The sequence below is a fragment of the Globicephala melas genome, chromosome 10, assembly GCF_963455315.2.
Source record: "Globicephala melas chromosome 10, mGloMel1.2, whole genome shotgun sequence".
Taxonomy (NCBI): domain Eukaryota; kingdom Metazoa; phylum Chordata; class Mammalia; order Artiodactyla; family Delphinidae; genus Globicephala; species Globicephala melas.
The window spans coordinates 41,629,315-41,652,944 of NC_083323.1; the positions used below are offsets into that span (position 1 = coordinate 41,629,315).

The 23,630-nt window shown below is 35.5% G+C and overlaps 1 protein-coding gene across 4 annotated transcripts in view; it reads left to right on the forward strand.

Moving 5' to 3' along the window:
- The window catches only part of OSBPL8 (oxysterol binding protein like 8), a 192,487-nt gene that overhangs the window by 94,805 nt on the left and 74,052 nt on the right, over nt 1-23,630 (forward strand). For 2 of the 4 annotated variants that reach the window (XM_030866229.3, XM_060305958.2), the window contains one exon: nt 3,729-3,866. In XM_030866229.3, the coding sequence (XP_030722089.1) occupies nt 3,729-3,866 (138 nt within the window). The remainder of the gene's footprint in view (nt 1-3,728; nt 3,867-23,630) is intronic. The other 2 variants (XM_060305957.2, XM_030866232.2) reach the window with 1 other exon arrangement.

The window sequence follows — 23,630 nt, forward strand, 5'->3', positions numbered from 1 at the left end:
TACCATTTTTCTCGGTTCCACATATATGCGTTAATATAAGATACTTGTTTTTCTCTTTCTGACTTACTTCACTCTGTATGACAGTCTCTAGATCCATCCACATCTCAACAAATGACCCAATTTTGTTCCTTTTTTATGGCTGAGTAATATTCCATTGTATATATGTACCACATATTCTTTATCCATTCGTCTGTCAGTGGGCATTGAGGTTGCTTCCATGACCAGGTTATTGTAAATAGTGCTGCAATGAACATTGGGGTGCATGTGTCTTTTTGAATTATGCTTTTCTCTGCGTATATGCCCAGTAGTGGGATTGCAGGATCATGTGGTAATTCTATTTTTAGTTTTTTAAGGAACCTCCATACTGTTCTCCATAGTGGCTGTATCAGTTTACATTCCCACCAACAGTGCAAGAGGGTTCCCTTTTCTCCACACCCTCTCCAGCATTTGTTGTTTGTAGATTTTCTGATGAAGCCCATTCTAACTGGTGTGAGGTGATAACCTCATCGTAGTTTTGATTTGCATTTCGCTAATAATCAGTGATGTTGAACAGCTTTTCATGTGCTTTTTGGCCATCTGTATGTCTTCTTCGGAGAAGTGTCTATTTAGGTCTTCTGGCCATTTTTGGATTGGGTTGTTTGTTTTTTTAATATTGAGCTGCATGAGCTGTTTATATATTTTGGAGATTAATCCTTTGTCCGTTGATTCGTTTGCAAATATTTTCTCCCATTCTGAGGGTTGTCTTTTTGTCTTGTTTATGGTTTCCTTTGCTGTGCAAAAGCTTTGAAGTTTCATTAGGTCCCATTTGTTTATTTTTGTTTTTATTTCCATTACTCTAGGAGGTGGATCAAAAAAGATCTTGCTGTGATTTATGTCAAAGAGTGTTCTTCCTATGTTTTCCTCTAAGAGATTTACATTGTCTGGTCTTACATTTAGTTCTCTAATCCATTTTGAGTTTATTTTTGTGTATGGTGTTAGAGAGTGTTCTAATTTCATTCTTTTACATGTAGCTGTCCAGTTTTCCCAGCACCACTTCTTGAAGAGACTGTCTTTTCTCCATTGTATATCCTTGCCTCCTTTGTCATAGATTGGTTGACCATAGGTACGTGGGTTTTAAAGGATTCCTCTTTAAAGGAATCATTTCGTACCCCAAATTTATAAAGGTATTCTCTTAAATTTTCTTTAAAAAGCTTTCAAGTTTTGCTTTTTGCATTTATGTTTTTAATTTCATAAAAAATATTCTTTGTGTGTTGTATGAGAGTGGAACCTATTTTTCCAGCATGGATGACCAATTTTCCTAGTATCAATATTATTAATGGCATAGTCTTTCCTACCTCTGGCATATATATACGCTCCACATATGCATGGGTTTTTCTCTGAGAGCTCTCTGTTAAGGTCTTTAGATCAATTTGTCTCTCTCTATATAAGTACCATACATTTTAAATTTCAGTAATAATTTTTAGGTATTAAATGGATATTGGATTTAGTAACTGAATAAGCCACCATATACTTTATGATAATGAAGTTTCATAAAAATATAAAATTTGTTGATTTGATTCCTTCAACAAAATTCTTTTGAACACCTTCAGTATGCCAGAATCACACTGGGACTTGAGGATTTATGGAAAAATAAGGCAGACAAAACTCCCTTCTCATGGAAGTTATGGTCTCATGTAGAAGGCAGATAATAGACAAATAAATGATATAATTTCAGTTGCTGATAAGAGCTACAGTGAAAATCAGGTAGGGTAAAGTGATAGAATATAATTGTGGTAGAATGGGCACTAACCAAAACAAAAAAAACCAAAACCAGAATTGATAAATTGTATTATATTAAAATTAGGAACTGACTTATCAAAAAGCACAATGAGGGGCTTTTCTAAAGAGATGACATTTGAACACAGACAACAAATGATGAGAGTGGTCAATAATATGAAGATGTGGGGTAGAAGTATTCCAGGTAGAAGGGAAAAAAGATATAAGGGCTGCGACTGGGGCAAGATGGCATGTTTGAGGAATACCAAGAAGGCCATTATGGCTGGAGCCAAGTGAATAAAGAGGAAAATAGTAGAGAATGAGGTTGGAAAGATAAGCAGGGGCCAGACTGTTGAATCTTTAGGCCATGGAATTTATTGCAAATATAATGGAAAGCCATTGTGGATATTTCTCCTTAATACAAATCTGATCTATGGTTTACAAAGATTACTCAGGCTTTTGTATAGAAAATGAACTCTACACAAGGCAGGGAGCAAGATGCTAAGTCCGGAGACCAAGTAGAAATCTGCTGCTGTGATATTGGTGGTAATGCTGGCTTGGAACAGGGTGGTAGTTGTGGAAGTGAGGAGAAGTAGGAGGATTCCAGATAAATTTTGAAGATAGAGTATAAAGATCTCACAGATGAATTGGATATGAAATGTGAAAGAAAGAAAAAATATCAAAGAATACATCTAAGGTTTTTGGCCTGAGAAAGTGGGGGAAGGAAATAGATGGGAGAGAGGCAGGTTTGGAGGATAAGGAAAGGCAAGAATGGTTCTGGATAAATTTGAGATGTCTGTAAAATAATAGAGGTGATTATAAGGCAGGTAGTTGGATACGTGAGTTTTTGAGTTTAGGAGGAGATAAAAATTTAGTAGTCATCAGTATAAGGATTTTTTTTATGGACTTGATGGGCAAATAAATTTGTATCTTTACTTGGATGATAAGTGAAAGTATTTTTGGGTTTTTACTTTAAAATTTAAGGAGCTAAAATATGATTTTGATAACTTTAGCACAATTTGAAAACATGTTAAAACAATTAGATTTAAAAGATATGGTGATTAAAAATGTGAATATTAAGTTCTCATTAAGTTTAAAATTACATCTAGACTGAAGACAGAATCATCCTCTCTCAAGATAAAACTAAAGTTTTCATAGACTGAAAAGCAGTTATATAAAATGAAAGGTTGGAGATCCTGGGGTACTGTGGATTTGCTCACGATTTGCCCTACTCCTTCAATGAGTATTTTTCTCTTTTCTACCGTCTCTGGAACTGACATTGCTCTCCTCTATTAGTAGCTTTGTCAAATGGGTGAATAGCAGCCTTAAACACTAGATTGATTGTTGGGACAGCAAGCTTTTGAGACCAGACTTTGAACCAAATGGTTCTGAGTTAGAATCTTACCTCTATTACTTAGTCTTAGGCAAGACAATCTCTGAACCTAAAGTTTCCCCATCTCTAAAACAAGAATCACACCTACTTTCCATGAAAATTAGAAATTAGAGTAGAAATTCTAGTGAATATAAAATACCATTTTATACTGCTATTAATTTGTATTTTTTCTCATTACTAATGAGGTTGACTATCTTTTCATACGTTTACTGACCATTTGTATTTCTTCTGTGAAATGACATTGTCTTTTGCTTACTGCTCTATTGGCAAATATATAGAGTTAATAACACAATGAAAGGTTGACAGTAAACCTTGGAGTACTTTCATTATCAGAATATGTACTTTCATTTTTATGAGGTCTATAATTTGTATAATTTGACTCATACCTATAAATTCCTCTTGAATTGATAACAAAATAAAAATAAAACAATTATGTTCATTTTTTATTAAAGTATTGAGTTGGTAAAATGAATATAACCGTTGAGGCCATTTCAGTCGTAGTTCTATTCCATGTTATTAACTATGCCGTTATGTAAATCTATGAATTAAGTACTAATTCTTTTTCCCTTCTTTCCTTGAGCTGTGGTAGCAAACAGTGACGATACTCAACACCTGACACCAGGAAAGATGAGTCAGCGCCAAGGGAAAGAAGCTTTTCCAACGCCAACCAAAGATTTGTATCAGCCATGTTTTAGTCCAGCCAGTCCTCATAGCCAGGGTAAGGAGTTGTACTTTAATGTTTTTTGTTGTTTCTGATGGTGTGGTGTGTGTGTGTGTGTGTGTGTGTGTGTGTGTGTGTGTGTGTGTGTGTGTGTGTGTGTGTGTGTGTGTGTGTGTGTGTTTAGGGAGAAAATGACATTTGGGGGTCTATCATGACTTTTCTTTTGTGCTGTTTGGTTTTATAAAGGTTGATGTTTGTTTTGCTTGTTCATAATACTCTTGAAATGAGTGCATTTTCCTTTGGAGTCCTTTAATTCCCCTTATATTCTACAACATATTTGGTTACTTGTATCGTTCTTCTCATTCAGTGATTCTCAAACTTTTTGGTCCAGGACTCCTTTGTACTGTCAAAGATTACTGAAGCCCCCAAAGAACTTTCGTTTATTTGGGTTAGGTAACCTCCTGATACTTAACTGTATTGTAAATTAAAACTAAAACCTTAAAAAAATGTTCAGTGTTTTTTTAATTGAAGTATAGTTGATGTACGTACAATATTATGCACATTACAGGTGTACAATATAGTGATTCACAATTTTTAAAGGTTATACTCCATTTATATTTATTATAAAATATTGGCTACATTCCCTGTGTCATATAATAAATCCTGTAGCTTATTTTATATGTAATAGTTTGTTTAAAATGTTTACTCTTAATTCATTTAAAATTAAATAATAAACCTATCACAGATTAATATGATTAAAATATTTTTATGAAAAATAACTGTCTCCCTCTCCCCCACCAAAAAGAAAGTTGAGTGAGAATGAGAAGAGTAGTATTCTTTTCCCTCAGGGTCCCTCAACCTTGGCCCTGTTGTCATTTGGGGCTGGATAATTCTTTGTTGAGGGGAGGTATCCTGTGCATTGTAGGATATTTAGCAGCATCCTTGGCCACTATGCACTAGATGCCAATAGCATTTTTCCTGATTGTGACAACTAGAAACAGCTCTAGATCTTGACAAATGTCCCTTGCAGGACAAAATTGTCTCTGGCTGAGAACTACTGTTTTACAGTTTTTGCAAATCTCTTTAATTTTTATGTCTAGCTTTATCAAGGACATTTGTAAGTGAAACCGGCCTTCTTTTACTGCAAGTGCATAGCAGTGAAGAAATCAGTGACTACTACTGCAGTCTGGTGCCTCTGCTTTGATATGTGCTGAAGTGCCAATGGTCTTATCCAACATTGCTTTTGCACTATCAGTGAAAATGTCAACACAGTGAAAAGTATTATGAAACTAGTTTTGACGTTGCAGACCCTTTAGAAGAGTCTTGGGGACTTCCAGGAATTATGGAATTCCTAATTCATAATTGATACCTTTTGTATATTCGCTTCTGCTTCTTAGCTAAAGTTTATTTGATCAAATGCTTTGAACTCTCCGGTGGTACTACTAGTAACTGTGGTGGAAAGACTTCTGCTTTTAAAACTAAGAACTTAAATTTGGTGTTTGAAAGCTAATATGTACTTAGGTTATCAAGTATTTTTAAAAATTTAGAGTCTTAACAATTATGTTATACTGTCTGTATAGTTAGTCAGGTTTTAGTGTTGTTACTTTATGAATTATTCATTGAAGTAGGCTTTAGTTACTTCTTTTTAAACGAATATTAACTGGTTAATAGTAAGTTACATGATCACTTTCAAACTTATTCCAGTAGAAAATGTTTTTCTAGTCAAGTGTTAGATGGAGACATTTTTATATAGCATTGCAGGAATTGGAAAAACTTTAACTAAAAACAATTACTACTATGCTAAAATTTATTGCTTGGTTGTTGAATACATTTTGGAAAGTTAACATTTTTGTTACTAAATGCTTTTTTGAAAATGGATATATGGTACACAATGGTATACATAAGCTTCATTAAGATAAAATTCTGAAAGGATGCAGCTTACGTGATTTTTTCGTTCTGTGCACCAGAATTTTGACTGTAATAAATATGGTTCATCTGATTCATATATCTGTGTACTAGAATATTTAGAGGAATTCTTTAACTTGGAATTTAATGAAACAACAAAAAGGTTAGTTACTAATCATTAAAAGTACTTTCATGTGTCACGAACATTTTCCGGCAAACAGGGAATTTGAGAGAATGGTACAATGAACACTAATAAATCCATCAAGTAGATGTAAGAAGTTATTAACCTTTTGTTGGATTTATTTTATTTATTTGGGAGTGGGGCTGGAATATTTGGAGTAAATCATAGACCTCATGATGTTGTACCCCCAAATACTTAATCCATCTCTAAAAATTAAGAACATTTTCTTATATAACCATAAAACCTTTATTAGATCTAACAAAGTTAATGATAATTATTTAATATAAGCTAACACCTAGCTCAAATTTAAATTTCCCAAATTGTCCCCAAGTTTTTTGCAATAAGCTTCTTGAAACCAGGATCCAAGAAAAGTTCATGCATTGCATTTGGTTGTTACATAATTAAATCTCCTTTAATCCCAAAGAGCCTCCTTGTTTACTCTTATTTTATTTTCTCTTGTGCCTTTGACTTTTTTAAGAAACTAGGTCAGTGTCCCTACAGAGTGCTGGACCTTTTCGATTTGATTGCCTCCTTGCAGTATTGTTTTATTTGTTTCCCCCTGTCTTTCGTATTTTCTGTGAACTGGAAGTTAAATGCAAAGGCTTGACTACATTCAGGTTGAACATTTTTGGCAAGATTATTTTCTAGGGGATGTGTACCACTTCATGCTGCCTCGCATGAGAATTCACTCAACATATGATTGTCCCACTATTAGTGATGTGAGATTGATCAGTAGGTTCAGGTGGTGGCAGCCTAATCCTCTTCAATTGAAAGTTGCATCTTTTCTCCCCTTATAACCTGAAAGTAAAAGACAGTTGGCACCTAGTAAATATTCTGTTCCCCATCAACTTTTCACCTAAAGGTGTAAGCACTCTTTGATGATCAAGATCAATTAGGGTGGAAAACAACATTAGGGTGGAAAAGTGGTGATTTTCTAATTCTGTCATTCTTTTTACACTTGAAGTTTTTCTGTAAGAAAGAGATCTTAATTATCTTAAGGTACCTAATAAACACTGAAATAAGTTCCTATAGGAAAGTGAGGATACATGGTTATTGCCTCCAGTTTTTTAGATTAAAAAGAAGACATAAAGTCTACTTCCGGTGGTGATGTATTTTTTGGGCTTACAAATATTTTAATGTAAAGAACTCATGCATTGAAGATAGTAATAGTATCTATCCAGCACATAAGATTTTTATAAGGATTTAAATGCGTTAATACATATAAGAAGTTTAGAACATAGCCTGGTAAATGATAACCACTCACGATAGCTGATTAATAATAATATTAATAACCACAACAACAATATTATTACTATTATTATTGTTTTAAATAAATGATTCTATTTGAGTTGAAGGCTGATATTTCGACTTTTGCTGTACTTCAGCATCTTATAGAGGCTCAGTTGGAAATTCTTTTAGTATGGATGGCCATGCACAACCTCTAACTTTGCATTTACAGCGTCCGTAGTGTTAGTTATATCTTGATTTACACCTAAATGTTCCTGGGTAAGTTATGGGTAAATTAATAGTTGTAGAGTGAATTACATACTGAACGTACTTCTCTGTTAAAGTCAGCCTATTGGGTTTTTGAAATGTATAATATCTCCCTCTGGTTTACCTACTGAAATTCCACATCATAGTTTTCAGGTGTCAGAGGTGTGTTTGAAATAAGATAAACCCATTAACTCTTGGTTATGGTGAAGATAAATTATCGGGGATTAACAAATATCTAGAAAACCTCTTTGATAGGTCTGCCATAACTCAAGTACTCTAGATCAGTATTTCAGCTTCTGAATGGAAAGAATTAGAATTCCAAAACCTTATTGATAGTAATAATGACCAACATTTAAAGTTCCCTGTGTCTCTTAAGTGCTTTTTACATGTATTATTAGCTCCTGGAATTCTTATAAGAACCTTATGGTATATAAATCATTCTCCCTGTTTCACAAATGAAGAAACTGAGCAGTTGGTAAGGGTAATTTCCTTAATGTAGTTTACACAGTTAATATGTGATAGAGCTAAAATTTGAACCTAGTTATGACTCCAGAGGTTTATATTTTTAAAGTTTTGATCAATTTAGTCACTTTTTTTTTTTTTTTTTTGGCGGTACGCGGGCCTCTCACTGTTGTGGCCTCTCCCGTTGCGGAGCACAGGCTCCGGACGCGCATGCCCAGAGGCCATGGCTCACAGGCCCAGCCGCTCCGCTGCATGTGGGATCCTCCCGGACCGGGGCACGAACCCATGTCCCCTGCATCGGCAGGCGGACTCTCAACCACTGCGCCACCAGGGAAGCCCTAGTCATTAGATTTTTGAGGCTCAAATTTTACAAACCTTAACTCTGGCTCCTGTGTCTTTTGATATAACTCCATAATATTTACAATGCTTTATGTGGAGTTTTTTTTCTTTCTTTCTTTCTTTCTTTGAGTAGTATCTAGGAGTACAGTTGTGAAGTCATATGATGAGTGTATGTTTTCCTTTATAAGAAATGGCCAAAACTGTATTCCAAAGTAGTTATACCATTTTACATTTGTTAGCAGTGAATGAACATTTCAGTTGCTCTGTAACCTTGATTTCTTTTAGTTTAGCCATTCTAGTGGGTGTAGAGTGATATCACATTGTGGTTTTAATTTGCATTTCCCTGATGACTAATAATCTTGAGCATCTTTTCATATGCTCATTGGCCGCTTGTATATCTGAAGTGTCAGTTCAGATGTTTTTGCTCATTTAAAAATTTGGCTTGTCTTATTGAGTTTTAAGAATTTTAAAATATATTTCAGTATCATCCTTTGCTAGCTGTATATGTTGTATTTTCTTCCAGTCTTGGCATGCCTTTCATTGTCTAAGTGATTTCTTTCAAAGAACAGATGTTTTTAATTTTGATGAAATCCAATTTATCAATTTTTCCCTATGACTCGAGCTCTTTTTCCCCCCGTTAAAGAAATCTTTGTCTACCCTAAAGTTGCAAAGAACACTTTTTGTGATTTCTTCTAGAAGCTTAAAGTGTCACAACTCTGGTGTTTATCTTCATTTTCCTTCTTAACTATCATCATCTTAGGTCAGGTCCTTATTATTCCATACATACATTACTTAGTACCATAGTATCCTAACTCCTCTTAGGAACTTGCCCTACAATATACCAGGCTCATCTTTCTTAACAAGACAACCAAACAGAAAATCATTGTTACATGTTAAGATGAGACTGTGATGGGACTGGGGTTCTTATAGTTGTATATGGTCAGAGAACACATGGCTCCTATGAAGTAGGTCTCTTAGGGAAATGATATGAATAAAGAGAAATAGAAAATTATAAATGAGAATACAGATTTTTATTATTCAAGCTTATAACTGAAAACTTCATTAGTTTCTGCATTTATGACACTCCCATTCTCAAAAAGCCAGTGGTTGACTGTTGCCTAGAGCAGTGGCTCCTAAGTCTGGCTGTATCAGAGAATCACCTGGGAGCTTTCTTTGCTTAGATGTAGCTTCTTCTCCAACCTTTCAAAATCTCTAGGGTGAGTCTGTGTATTTGTGAAGCTCTCCAAGTGTGTCTGATATAGCAACATTTGGATCAGCAAGCAGAAACCAACAATAAAGAGCGTAAATTACAGATTTCATAATCTTGTAGTTAGAGCTGTTAGTATTTCTGACTTTATTCTTCCCTTCCAATTTCATTTTATATTTTCCCCCATCATGAACCTAGCTAGATGACTTTCTTCCCTGTTCCCCGTAAGACTGTGCTTTTATTTATTCTCATTCTCCATTGTGGAACATTCTCTCCCTTCCCTCTGCTTATCTAATTCTTCTCAAATCGCGGGGTGCAAAAAAATGACCTCAAAATAAGGATCAGATCAAGAGTTCTGTAAGATTTTTTTGGTTGAGACCTCAGAAAGATTTAAGACAATGCCTCTTAGAGCCTTTCAGCTAGAGAAAAGCACTGAAAAGAGTCTTAAAGGCATACCTTATAAGAATGTCTCAGCTAGTCCAGAGAGCTTCAAAGCTCTTAAGTCTGCTGTCCTGCAGTACCATGACAGACAGCCTAAGAAGGGAGTGGCCTATCTCAGAGATTAGTGGGTGTGATGTCTGTTTAATTGAGTTATTTCCAATAAAATTCATAGGAAATCCACAAAGTTTTTACAAGGATGGTACTAATCAAAGCACCACCAGCTTAGACAGAAAAGGATAGACAAAGTTCAACTAAAAAGAACCTTTGTATGTGTGGGGAATCCCAGTCTTATATGGGCAGGAAGCAAGCTGAGAAAGCTACACTGTTGCAAACGTGGACCATTTCTTACTAAATAGGAAGAGTGACCTGAGGATGGAGCTCGAGCTTGGAGCCCAGAGGGTAGAGTCAACAGTGACAGAGGACTGTTTTCAGGGAGCAGAACTGTTGTTCTAGTCAAGTTGCTGATGACGTGTCCCTAGCAGATTTCACAATTGCTATGGCACTGATATGTGCCTTCTGTGTAACTCCCTATTCCCTACAACTTTTGAACTCAAGTGTCTTATTGCAATTCTATCCCGGCTTACTGCAGTGGGGCAGATACGTTATCTTTTGAGGCAATGGGATTTTTATTTAAGAGGAGCTGTATCAAAGGAACCATATGGGGACTTCCCTGGTGATCCAGTGGTTAAGACTCCACCCTTCCACTGCAGTGGGCATGGGTTCAGTCTCTGGTCAGGGAACTAAGATCCTGCATGCTGCGTGGCCAGAAATTAAAAAAAAAATTTAATTAAAAAAAAAAGGAACTATATATGCGGAACTAAACCCAAGGAATACATGTGCATTTGAACCTAATTTAGATAACAAGATCCTGGCCTTACAGCCAGTGCTGTAATAGGATGACATTTTGATTAGGGGAAGGGCATTGAGTATATTTGGCATGTGGAAGGAATGTAAATTAGGTGGACAGTGGTATATTTCATTTTCAAAGATGACTGCAACAACGTCTTTCATCTCACATGCTCTTTTTCTATGTGTCCTTACAACTTGCCCATCAAGAAATGGAGTCTATTCCTCTTCCACCCCTACCTCTGTTTAGTTCTAGGCTGGCCATGTCTGTTGGCCAGTCTATTGGCTATGACCAATAGAATGTAGTAGAAGTGACATTCTAGGACTTTTGAGACCAGGCATTAAAAAGATCTGGTAACTTCTATTTTTGTATATTGGAGGAAGTCAGCTTCCATGTAAAAGTCTCACCATCCACATACTACCAGCTGTATGAAAGCCCAAATTGGCCAACCCCTAGCTGTTCTAGTCACCTAGCTAAAGGACCAGACATGTGAGTGAGGAAAGCATATTGGGATTTCCAGCAGATGCTATGTGGATTAGAGACAAGCAGTCCCCATCTGCCCCCCTCCCCCAGTTTGCCAAAATTGTAGAACTATGAGCAAATAATTTTAGTGTTTTAAACCACTACGTTTTGAGTGGTTTATTGTACAATAGATAACTGTAAGAGTAGGCAACACAAAATGATTAGAATTGCATTTATAAATTTGGAAGAATACAGTATATGAGAGAGGACTCATTACTAGACTGTACCGTCCAGGAGAGGTGAATACAGCCTGGATGAGAGTGACAGTTGCGTGAGTTTTAAAAAAAAAAGTGGAGAAATATATAGAGGAAAATTTCTCAGAGATTAGTGATTGACTGGATTGGGGGGCGACAGAGGAAAAAGAGAGGGAGGACTCAGCAATGACTCCTTGGTATTTTGCTTGGGAAATTAGTTCAGCAGTTTACCAAGATAGGGGACTATGGAGGAAGACCATGTTTGGGGGAAAGATGCTGAGAACTCCAATTTTGGACATAGTGAGTTTGAAGGACTTTATCCATGTGGAGCTGTTGAGGAGGAAATTGGCTTTATGGGTTTAGAATTTAACAGATACTTACGCACTAGAAATGTAGATTTGGAAGTCATCAGCTTAAATAGAGTAATTGAAGACAGTTACAACAATTGTGTAGATCAGTTTAGTGATTCTCAGACAGTACAGTTTTTTTTTTAATGAAATAGAATAGGATCAAAAGATCAGAGCTTACCTAATCTGATCTGTGAAATTGTTATCTGATACTCACGTGTACACACACACACTTGATGTAAAATATATTTCTCATTGTGAGCTGTGAAAAGTTTGGAAAGAATTGTAGTTTGAGAAAAGAAAGGAGTTGGAATACAGTCCTAAGAAGTGTCAGCATTTGAGGATCTGTTGGAGAAGGAATTGGCAAAGAAGATTTGTAAAGGAATGTTATATCCCAGGAGAATGAAACAGGGTTTTATGAAGGAAGGGGAGTGACCTACAGTTTTATATATAACTCAAAAATAAAGCCAATTAAGACAACTGAAAAATTATCCATTAACAAGATATCTTTGATAACTTTTGTGAAATCAGTTTTGGAAACAGTGATGAAGCTAGATGGCAATAGGATGAGGAATAAGAAAGATAAGAAATTGGGGACAGTTAAGATAGCAAACTCTTAGGAATTGTGCCTTTGAAGGGGAGGAATATGTAGGGTAGATAGAAAAAGAACATGGGACAAAAAGGAGATTTGTTTTAAGTTGAGATATTTGAGCATGTTCAGACATTGACAGGAGAAAGTCAGTAGAGAGAAATACTATAGTAGAAAGGAGAATTAATAGGGCAGGTTCTCAGAGAAGGCATCAGAGATGGGATCCATTGTGAAGATTAAGGGATCCACTGGCCTAGGAATACAGCTAGAAAGTGGAGGAACCATGATAGTGGGATTGCCAAGTAGCGTTTAGGTTGGTATCAGTCGGACCTAGTATGGGATTTTCTTCTGTAACGTTAGGCCTTGCTTGGTGTACGCAACCAAAGAATGGTGGCAGAGTGAGTGTGGGATGCTGGCAAGGGAGTGGAGTTTGGTGGATGAGCTTGGTGGACTGCTTTGGTGGCAGGGTAGGATCTGTAGGAGGAAATGCCAGGATCAGTAGACGGCTTGGAAGCATTGTGTTAAGTGGCTGTAGGGGCAAGGGCTCTCTTATAGACAAATACTGAACTGATAAAATAATTGCAGGTTAGTGTAAAAGGAAGAGAGTTGTTGAGCGTAAATAAATGTTTGTCTCATATATATATATGTGTATATATATAAGTATATATTCCCCCATGCCTCGCATAGTACCTGCAACATAGTAGGTACTTTTATGTTTAATAAGTGAATATGTGAATAAATATCTTTATTGAGTACCTGTTATGTGCTGGTTCCTGCCACTGTGAAGCTTATAGGCTCATTTTTTAATGAATAAATGCAATTTTGGAGGTGATCTTCATGTGCTGGAAGCCCCTTCTCTAACATGAACCTCACGTGTCATATTGTTCCTGTGTTTGCTAACGAGAGAGAGTGGATGACCAGGCAGACAGACAGATTGATTGATTCATTCATTCACTCTTTCATTCATTTAATATGACATTCGTTTTGCTGATATTTGCTGGACTCATACTAATAGCTACCATTTATTGAGCACTTACTGAGTTTGGCCATTATACTAAAAGGTTTATATTTCGAATTATATTTAACTTTTGAAACAACCCCACAAGATATAGGCACAGTTACTATGTCTGCTTTACATGTGAGGCAGTTGAGGATTCGGGATGTTAAGAAATTTGTTCAAATTCACAAAACTAGTATGTGTCAGAGGCAGGTTTCAAATTCGGGACTGTCAAAGCCCATAGTCTTTAACTATTCAACTATACTGGAGTGAATTACAGATCAGCTATTTTCTTTTTCTGTTTTATACATGGTATGGTGATAGAAATTTATGTTTTGCGAGTGCTTTAGAATGGCAAAGATTCTCACTGTTCCTGTTTTCTGGCTGAGTCTCCTTTATACATATTGATTCATACCAATTTAATGTGGGTCACTTTCCCTTAAAAACAACTTAAGTTTATTTTTTTGCACTGTGGTTTCCTTCCATCATTTTAGGATTTTTTTTCTTTTTTTTTGGAGGAACTAAGGAGACTCTGGCTCTCCTCACTAAAGCCCACCACACACATCAATATAATCTTTCATTTGTTATCTGTTTAGATTATGATGATGAATTATTTGGATTATTCCAAAAATTGTGTATTTGCCAGATTTTTTTCCCCGTTTGAAGACTAAGTACCAGTTCAAAGTAGTTTTAACTTAAGTATGATTACAGTCTCTTAAGTAGAATGGTATTTGTTTTAGGCTGACTTGTCTGAATGTAATGTATTTCAGTTTTTTATCAAGAAAGAAAGACTTGTAGATTAATTAGGCTTGTTGTCTCCCTTTTCCCTGTACTTTTGAATAAGGACAATGCTAAGGCAGCCTAGAGACTAAATTATAGCTCATCTCACAGACAGATGCTCTATTCCCTATAGATCACGTTTGAGATTATTATCAAAGCTTGATGAGTTACTAAATTTTATCTTGTAGCTACCCTTTCTTTCTCTGGTCATAAAAAGCTATTTTCACGGTCTTATTTTTTAAAAACCATCTTTCAATTGTAGTGCTTTGTGAGAGAATGTAAAATGTTGCTGTGCCAAAACTTATATGAATCCATTTCAAACTAACTTTTGTGTTTAAAATTTAAAAACTTTGAAAACTAAAGGTTTTACCTGCTCAATCAGTTTTATCAAAGTTAATTTAGGCCATGTTTGGTTTATCTAGGCTTGAATTAAAATGTCTACACTTAGTATTGTGTTTCTCTTATCCTTTAGTAAATTCTCTTAAACCTGTGAAGTCCCTTCACCTTGCATGCTCTGGCAGCATTAAACATGGAGTGATGGGTCTATATCAAATACTTCTAACTTAACAGAAAACTTTAAAGGGGGATTTTCTTAAACAGGGAGTGTACTATTGTGAAGATATCATACCAGATTCCCCAGGGTGACAATTTTAGACATTGTTAATAAAATCTCAGGTGACTAATTCTGAGTACCTTCAGTAGAGTGGTTCACAGACCAAAGGAGACCTAGAAGTCAGTTTCCTCCCTGAAACGAAGCAATTCCTCCTTCCTTGGCAAGACATTTCTAGGGTCAATTCTGAACATATATGAGATCATACACACATTAACAAGTATGTTCTTGAATACATGTGTTATATTTCATGAAAATTGTTTTACCTAAAAGAAAACTTGAATTTATTCCCCACCCCCACTCTCTTTTTTTCCCTAGATGTTGTGCTATGGTAGATTGTTTTCTTTAGAAATAGTATAAATTAGAGATTATGTTGATTTTCTTCTAAGTTTCTGAGCCCTCAATAAGTTAGATTTCTGAAGTTATTTCGTAAGACACGGCTGTTTTCTGTTTTGAAATTCCTTGTGTTTGGGGAGTTGCTTCATAAAGCTATGAAAGTACCTATTAAGTAATGAAAGAGAATATAATATTTGGCAAGTTAAGAAAATAAAAATAAAATATTTTTCTAAATCTCTCTTGTGAAATGTTGCAATATCTGTATTCTTCGGCTGTTCCTACATGGGAAACTGAAATACTTTGAAATCATTTATTGAAAAGTGAAAATGAATAATTCAGCTTTGTTTTAAGCATCTTTACAAAGATGAGAGAGTCTGTCTTATCCTTGCCAGTCCTTACTAATTGCTTCTTTAACAAAGCAGTAAGATGAACATTAAGAACGCTAAAGGATGCTTCTCTCCCTGTAAACATATACATTCATATACTCCTTCCCTCCCCAATTTATTTATTTATTAAGATAACAGTGAAGGATTGTCACAAAATACCTGCACTAGTTTCTCAGCTCTTTTCTGGTGGGATTTCCACCCCCCAATTGTTTTCATAGTCAGAGAGGTTGACATCTCCCTCTTAGCCAGAATGGTAAAAGAGTTTCATTTGTAGAGTTAGCTGCTACAGTTTTCCTTTTCCTTATTTGAGGCATGTGGAGGCAAGCTTTCTGTATTTTTAATGAGTATATAGCAAGATAATATCAGTTTAATTTACCAAGTAATATTTGCATAATTTCTGAGAGAAGATAAACAGTAGTTTCATAGAAACTTTTCTGTTTCCATTTCTTTGTGGTAACTTTGAACATATATTAAATTTTATTTAAGGATGAAACACTGAAAGTTTAGCAAACTCATCTTTTTCTAGGTGGAGGAAGGATGTTTGTAACAGAAGGACAAATACCACCTGGGAAGTACAGGATTTTCCAAGGTTCTTCTCTATCAAGCCAGCCTTTATTTAGCCTGCTTGGTACCTACTTCTGTACTAGAGAGCAAGAACAAACAAAAAATGATATTCCTAGCTTCTGCCTTCAAGAGTTTAATTTGTGATTGCGAAGTTTAGGGACAAGAAGTAGGGAAACATAAGAAACATGAAAACATGTAGCTGAACTTTCACTTCCAGTAACATGGCAAACTAAATGTTCAGAGAAAACCTTCTTAGTAAGAACATCAGAATGCTGGACATGGTGTTTTAAAAATTTATTTTTAGAGTGTGACTGACCTGTCGGTAAAGTAAGGGAGTTAGTAAGAGTTATTGAGAGAAGGGAGCCAATTTAAAAAATAACCACTTAAAATAACAGAAAATAAGGTACATAGCAATAAATCTAACAAGAGGTGTGAAATACCTTTAAGTAGAAAAGTATAATACTAAGAGTATGTATTCTCAATAAATGGAGAGACATACCATGTTTCTGATAGGAAAATTCAATGTTATTAGCATGTCACTTCTCAGATTGATTTTGTTTGTTCGATATGTTTTGAATTCATATCTCAACAGAATTTTTTTCATGGTACTTGATAAGGTGGTCTGTAACTCTCTAGGGAGAGCAAAGGGCAAAGAAGAGTCAAGACATTCCTGAAGAAGCAGAGCCAGACAAGGATCAGGGCTTACTTAGTACTTAACAATGCTCTAGCAAATAAGATAGGTGGTATTCATGCTGATAGAGACAATGAGATGAATGAAACACAACAGAGACTTAGAAACAGACTCAAGCATATATAGAAACTCAGTTTATGACATATTACTCAATAAACTGGGGGAAATTAGTTATCTGTATGAGAAAAAATGAAAATAGATCTCTTCTACTAAATACAAAATCAATCCCAGATTAAATATGAAAGATAAAGCTATTAAACTTTACAAAACATAGAAAAATACTTTTATATCCTTAAGGTAAAGAAGGATTTAACAAGACGCACACACACACACACACACACACACACACACACACACACACACACACCTCTCAAACTGAAGATTGACCCATTCTACCTTGTTGAGGTTAAGAATATCTGTTTATCTAAAGATACCACAAAAATAGTGAAGAAACAAATTGCTATGCATATAACTGACAATGAATTAATATCTAGGAAAAATAAAATACTCCTATGTATCAACCCAAAAGACCAAAACCCACTAGAAAAATATACAAAAGACATGAATAGCTATTTACAGAAGAGATAACACAAAAGGCCAGTAAGTGTGAAAGGGTGTTTAACATTAGGACATTGGCAAAAGTGAATTAATACTACAGTGGGTTTCCATTTTATACCCACTAGATTTAAAGTCCAACAAGTGCAAGTGTCAGTGGGGACGTGAAACAACAGCAACTCTCATTTACTAGTAGTGAATGCTTATGTTGGTGATTTTGGAGAATAGTTTGGCATATTACATAGTAAAGTTGAAGATGAGCATATTCCTTAGTGTATCCTAGACCTAGTGAAACTCTCACAAATGTGTACCAGCAAATTGTCTGTAATAGAAAAAAAAAGAAATGGGGAAAACCCAAATGTCTATCATCAGTGGAATGAATAAATATCAGTTATATTCATACAGTAGAATACTATGCAACAATGAAATGAGTGATTTAAAGCTACAGGCATCAGTGTGGAAGCGTATACAAAACAAAGTTCATGCAGTATGATGACATTTATGTACAGTTTAAAAATAAGTAAAATGAATGAATGCATGGGACCTCCCTGGCAGTTAAGTGGTCCCACTGTAGGGGGCACAGGTTCTGGTTGGGGAACTAAGGTTCTGCATGCCGCATGGTGTAGCAAAAAAAAAAAAAAAAGAGAGAGAGAGAAAGAAAGAAAGAAAAAGAAAAAAAATGAATCAAGGGACTTCCCTAGCAGTCCAGTGGTTAAGACTGCACACTTCACTGCAGGGAGCATGCGTTCGATCCCTGGTTGGGGAAGTAATATCCTGCAAGCCGCGCCACACAGCCAAAAAAGAGAATCAATGCATTGTGTAGCGATAGGTACATGATAGAACAATAGAAGGAGTAAAATAGAATTTGGGATAATGGTTAACTCTGATTAGAAGGGAGGTGTGTACAATCAAGCATACATGGGAGCCATCAAAGACACTTGAAATGCTCTCTTTCTTAAGTTAGTGGTCATTACCTATGTTTTCATTTTTATTAATAATGTTTAAAATGTACACATGTTATATTCACTCTTGTGTATACGTCCTTAGAATAAATGCATCTCTCTTTTTTTAATGGTATAGTCTGTGGGCTAGTGCTGGTGGTTCTTTCCTAGTTCTGTAAGTAGATGAGAAAAATAAATACACTATTACGATTTTTCACTAAGTGAAATTCCTTCAGTGTAAAGGACCGTCTTTATTATGAGATTATAGTCTTCCTGCTGTATGATATTTAATATCCCTTTGTGAATTGATGAAGACTGTGAATTATAGGTTTAAAAAAATATTATGTCTTATCAAGATGAGAACCCTGATAGCAGTGCTACCGTTTTGGGGGGAAATTTTTACTGGTCCCCAAATTCAAACTCTGTGAACCATAGGTTTATGTCATTTGCCTATGTGAGGAGATTGTGGGTATAGGGTAAAAAGATAAGGAAATCCTTGTATTTGGGGTAGAGTAATGGACCATGAAGTTAGTTAGATATGTGGTTACAACTGTGGAATCAAAATAGCTTCTTCAGGACCTTGTTAGGCTCATCATTAGGAAATTTCTGGAGTGTGCCAGCCTATTTAATTTATATCCAACTCCAAAGCTTGCATAGAGTTGGATTGAGTCTCTGGTGGGTAAGTAAAAAGATGTGAGCATTAGCACCAATATTTGAACATCAGCTAAGAGAGGGAATGGAGAGATCAGTATCCATTCTTGCCGTCCTAAAACAAGCAATATTGTCTTAGAACTTGGTTCCCATGCTTGGAGAGAAGAGCTGGAAGACTAGTTACTTGTGGAATACTAACATATTTAAATGGGTACAGTGGGGAGTGGGATTTTCTTTATCTGTTATGTTTTGAGAACTCAGTTGTATGGAAGGAAAGAGTGTAGTAGCTTTTTTCTAACATGATACTTGCACAGCTTTCTAGTGGAAGAATTTTTGAAACAGATTTTTTTAAAGTTTTTAATTAAGTCCCTGATTTACAAACTGTCCCTATGTGTGAAAGATGATCTAGTTGAGTGGTCTCTGTCCTATAGGCTCCCCTTTCTTCTTCACTATCATTAAGATTTTTCTCATTTTACCCCTTCCCACTGCAGACCCTATTGTAGGCTGGGATCATGTTTTTTATCCCCCATCTTTGAGTCTCGCCTTACCACAAAATGGTTTGATGCTGGCATCTGTGTTGGCAGGCTTAGGGAAAGCAGAAAGAGGAGACGGGGGAAAGTAAACACTACTCTCACGGCTGGATTCTAATCTTGACTCTATTGCTTGTTTACTATGTGACTTTGAGCCTATGTGCCTCAGAGCTTGATTACCTGCAAAACCAGGATACTACTCCTTTTGTATGTCATATTGTTGTTCTTTGAATCTATTGAGAACATATGTGAAAACACTTTTGAAAGCTTATCACTATATAATTATTAGGTAGTATTATGATGGTTACATTCATAGGTACTCTTAGTACATTTTCAGTTACATTCTTGTGAACAGTCTTAGAAAGAAACCTAAGCACTTCATTTAACATTTACTTTGTGGAAATAGACTCTCCGAGTTTCAATCAACTTTTAATGAACATGTACTCACATATGTTGAAAGCTCAGTAAGAGCAGAAATTAGGGACTGTTATGTTCATAACTCTCTTGTGCTTAACATAATTCCTAACACAAAGTAGGTGCTTATTAAATTTTTATTGAATGAATGAATATCTAATATACAAATATAATTACAAAGAACTTTTCATCCAAAGGAAAGTACTGTCTTACACTTATTGCTGTGAATATGGATATATAGACAAGAATGCTATCCAGTCTAAAATTATACTAAGCCATCCTTTTAATTTTGTATGTGCATTTACATGTGCTGTTAAGTTGAGAACGTATTAACGCTGAGAAGCTACAGTTATTTTCTGAGGTAATGTGGGATAATAAGATTGCTTTGTATAATTTTCAAGCCATATAATCATCAATGAAATTTTACTAATTACAGCTAAGAAATTAATTGTCATATTGGAGGATGGAAATTGACTGAGAACTTTATTGTTGTGTTTTATATTTTAAAGCAAAGGTCATTATCAACCATCTTAATTTATATGTTCTTTGAAAGGTTATTAATAGACTTTTTTGCTAACCCTGTGCTGCTTAAATAATAGTAAATAGCTATATTATTTTTTAAATTTCATGCTCTATAAGGAAACTTACTGCTGAATTTGTATAGTACCACCTTCAGATATTTAGTTCATTTTTTAGGGCAGTGGTTCTCTTCATGTTTGGACATAATACTTTCTTAAATTCTTATTGGTTGATTTTTGTTTTCAGTATTTTGATCTTTTTCCAACTCTTCTTGCTGCTTTAAGGATTTTAAAATCTCTTAAAGCCTAAGTTTATTATCTTGGGATTCAAGATAAAGTATATAGCTCTTACAATACTTTCATCATAATTTAAATCAATATATTTTATCATGAGTGTGCATATGGAACTTTATAGAGTTTAGGTGGATTTTCCAACTACCAAATTAGATGATTCCAGAATATCAGCTATGTTTGCTTCATCTGTTTTTAAAATAAAGATGGTCTGGAATTTGTCCAGGGAACTCATTGGAGTTCTGTTATTACAGTGAGATGCCTTCTCCAGTCCTAATCTTTTGGCTCTATAGAAAGTAGTTGAAGCTGGGCATTTTCTTTGGGCATATAGCAGGAACATCTAAAGATCTTCTTATTATGGCCTTTTGTGGTTTTTTCCTCTGCTCAAATGTCTGCCATTTTAATATGGAAAGAGTCCCTAGACCAAAGATAATATATGTAGTTGGTCTCTAGTGGCAAGGAGATATTAGTTCTTTTTAGTGTTAGGGAATTTCAAAAGGAATAATATCATTTATGTCAGTGTTTTCCTATTTTGACAGTGATCCATGTAAGAAATACATTTTATGTCACTACCCAAAACATAATGTGTGTGTGTGTAGTTATATAAAAAGTCTTAAATGATTGATGAAACAACTCGCCTTTTAATATCAGAGTATGATGCACTCTAATATTTCCTATCTTGGCTTATTCTGTTTCATTTTTTTAAATGCTATTTGTGAGTCACTAAATTGATTTTCAACTTACCAATGAGTGGTAACTTGAATTTTGAGAAGCATGTTCAAAATAAGTAAGTTTATCCATAGGTCAAAATCTATTTCTAATATAAGTGTTTCACATGACTTTCAAAACTATTATGATGATCTTACAACATTCTTGTTTTGTAATTTTTCTTGTTTTCATACATAGATAATGTAGTGTAAAATGAGAGATGATAAATTCAAATGTTAACCCAGATATGTTTGAAGAATGTTCAGCTTTGCTATAAGTTTTACAGTAGTTGAATCTAGCCAGCAAGGCACAGTAAATGTGATTATGCTGCAGGTCTTTAAAAAAAATTTTTTTATTTAATTTTTTTTTTTTTTTTTGGGGGCTGCGTTTGGGTCCTTCGTTGCTGCATGGCTTTCTCTCTAGTTGTGGCGAGCGGGGGCTACTCTTTGCTGTGGTGCACGGGCTTCTCATTGTGGTGGCTTCTCTTGTTGAGGAGCACAGGCTCTGGGTGCGCGGGCTTCAGTAGTTGCAGCATGCAGCCTCAGTAGTTTTGGCGTGTGGGCTTCAATAGTTGCAGTGCGTGGGCTCAGTAATTGTTGCTCACGGGCTTAATTGCTCTGTGGCATGTGGGATCTTCCCAGACTAGGGATCGAACCCATGTCCCCTGCATTGGCAGGCGGATTCTTAACCACTGTGCCACCAGGGAAGTCCTAAAGATTTTTTATTGAAGTATAGTTGATTTGCAATGCTGTGTTAGTTTTGGTATAGTGCAGCAAAGTGATTCAGCTATACATATATATATAGGTTTGTATCTGCTAATCCCAAACTCCTAATTTATCCCTTCCCTACCCCCTTTCCCATTTGGTAACCATAAGTTTGTTTTCTATGTCTGTGAGTCTATTTCTGTTTTTGTAAATAAGTTCATTTGTGTCATATTCTTATAAGTGATATCATATGATTTTTGTCTTTCTTTGTCTGACTTACTTAGTATGATAATCTCTAGGTCCATCCATGTTGCTGCAAATGGCATTATTTCATTCTTTTTTATGGCTAAGTAGTGTTCCATTGTGTATATATACCACATCTTCTTTATCCGTTCATCTGTCGATGGACATTTAGCTTGCTTCCATGTCTTGGCTATTGTAAATTGTGCTGCTATGAACATAGGAGTGTGTGTATCTTTTCAAATTAGCGTTTTCTCTGGATATATGCCTACAAGTGGGATTGCTGGATCATATGGCAATTCTCTTTTTAGTTTTTTAAGGAACCTCCATACTGTTTTCCATAGTGTCTGCACCAATTTACATTCTCAGCAACAGTGTAGGAGGGTTCTCTTTTCTCCACACCCTCTCCAGCATTTGTTATTTGTAGACTTTTTAATGATGGCCATTCTGGCCAGTGTGAGGTGATACCTCATTGTAGTTTTGATTTGCATTTCTTTAGTAATTAGCAATGTTGAGCATCTTTTCATGTGCCTATTGGCCATTTGTATGTCTTCTTTGCTCTTCTACCTATTTTTTTATTGGGTTTTTGTTGTTGTTGTTATTGAGTTCTATGAGCTGTTTGTATGTTTTGGAAATTAGGCCCTTGTCAGTCATAACGATTCCCAGGAAAAGATAAGCTGAATAGAGTCTCTGGGTTATAGTTTGGCTTTGATTTCTTTGAGAGTTTAACAGGAATCTCTTCTTTGGAAAGCACTGGGCAAGTGAGCCCTGGGATACATAGGGTTCATCATAGCTTGCAGTTCAGGTACTAGATACCTTACAGTAATATGGTCATGAAAGGTATTTTCTGCCTTTTAGTTCAACATGTCCTACCAAGAATAGGTAGAAAATAGAACATTTAAATTTAAAACTTTTGCTTTGTGAAAGAAAGTGACAAGAGAATGAGCTCACAAGCCAAAGACTGGGAGAAAATATTTGCAAAAGGCACACCTAGAAAGGACTTATCCAATGATATACAAAGAGTTCTAACAATAAGAAAACAACTCGATTAAAAAATGGGCCAAAGACCTTAACAGACACCTCACCAGAGAAGATATACAGATAGCAAGTAAGCATATGAAAAGATGTTCCATGTCATATGTCATCAGGGAAGTACAAATTAAAACAGCAAGATATAACCACTGCACACCTATTAGGATGGCCAAAATCTGGAACATTGACATCGTGAAATGCTGGCAAGGATGTGGAACAGCAGGAACTCTCGTTCATTGTTGGTGGAACTGCACAACAGTACAATCATTTCAGAGGACAGTTTGGAGGTTTCTTACAAAACTAAATCATATTCTTACCATATGGTCAAGCAGTCACACTGCTTGA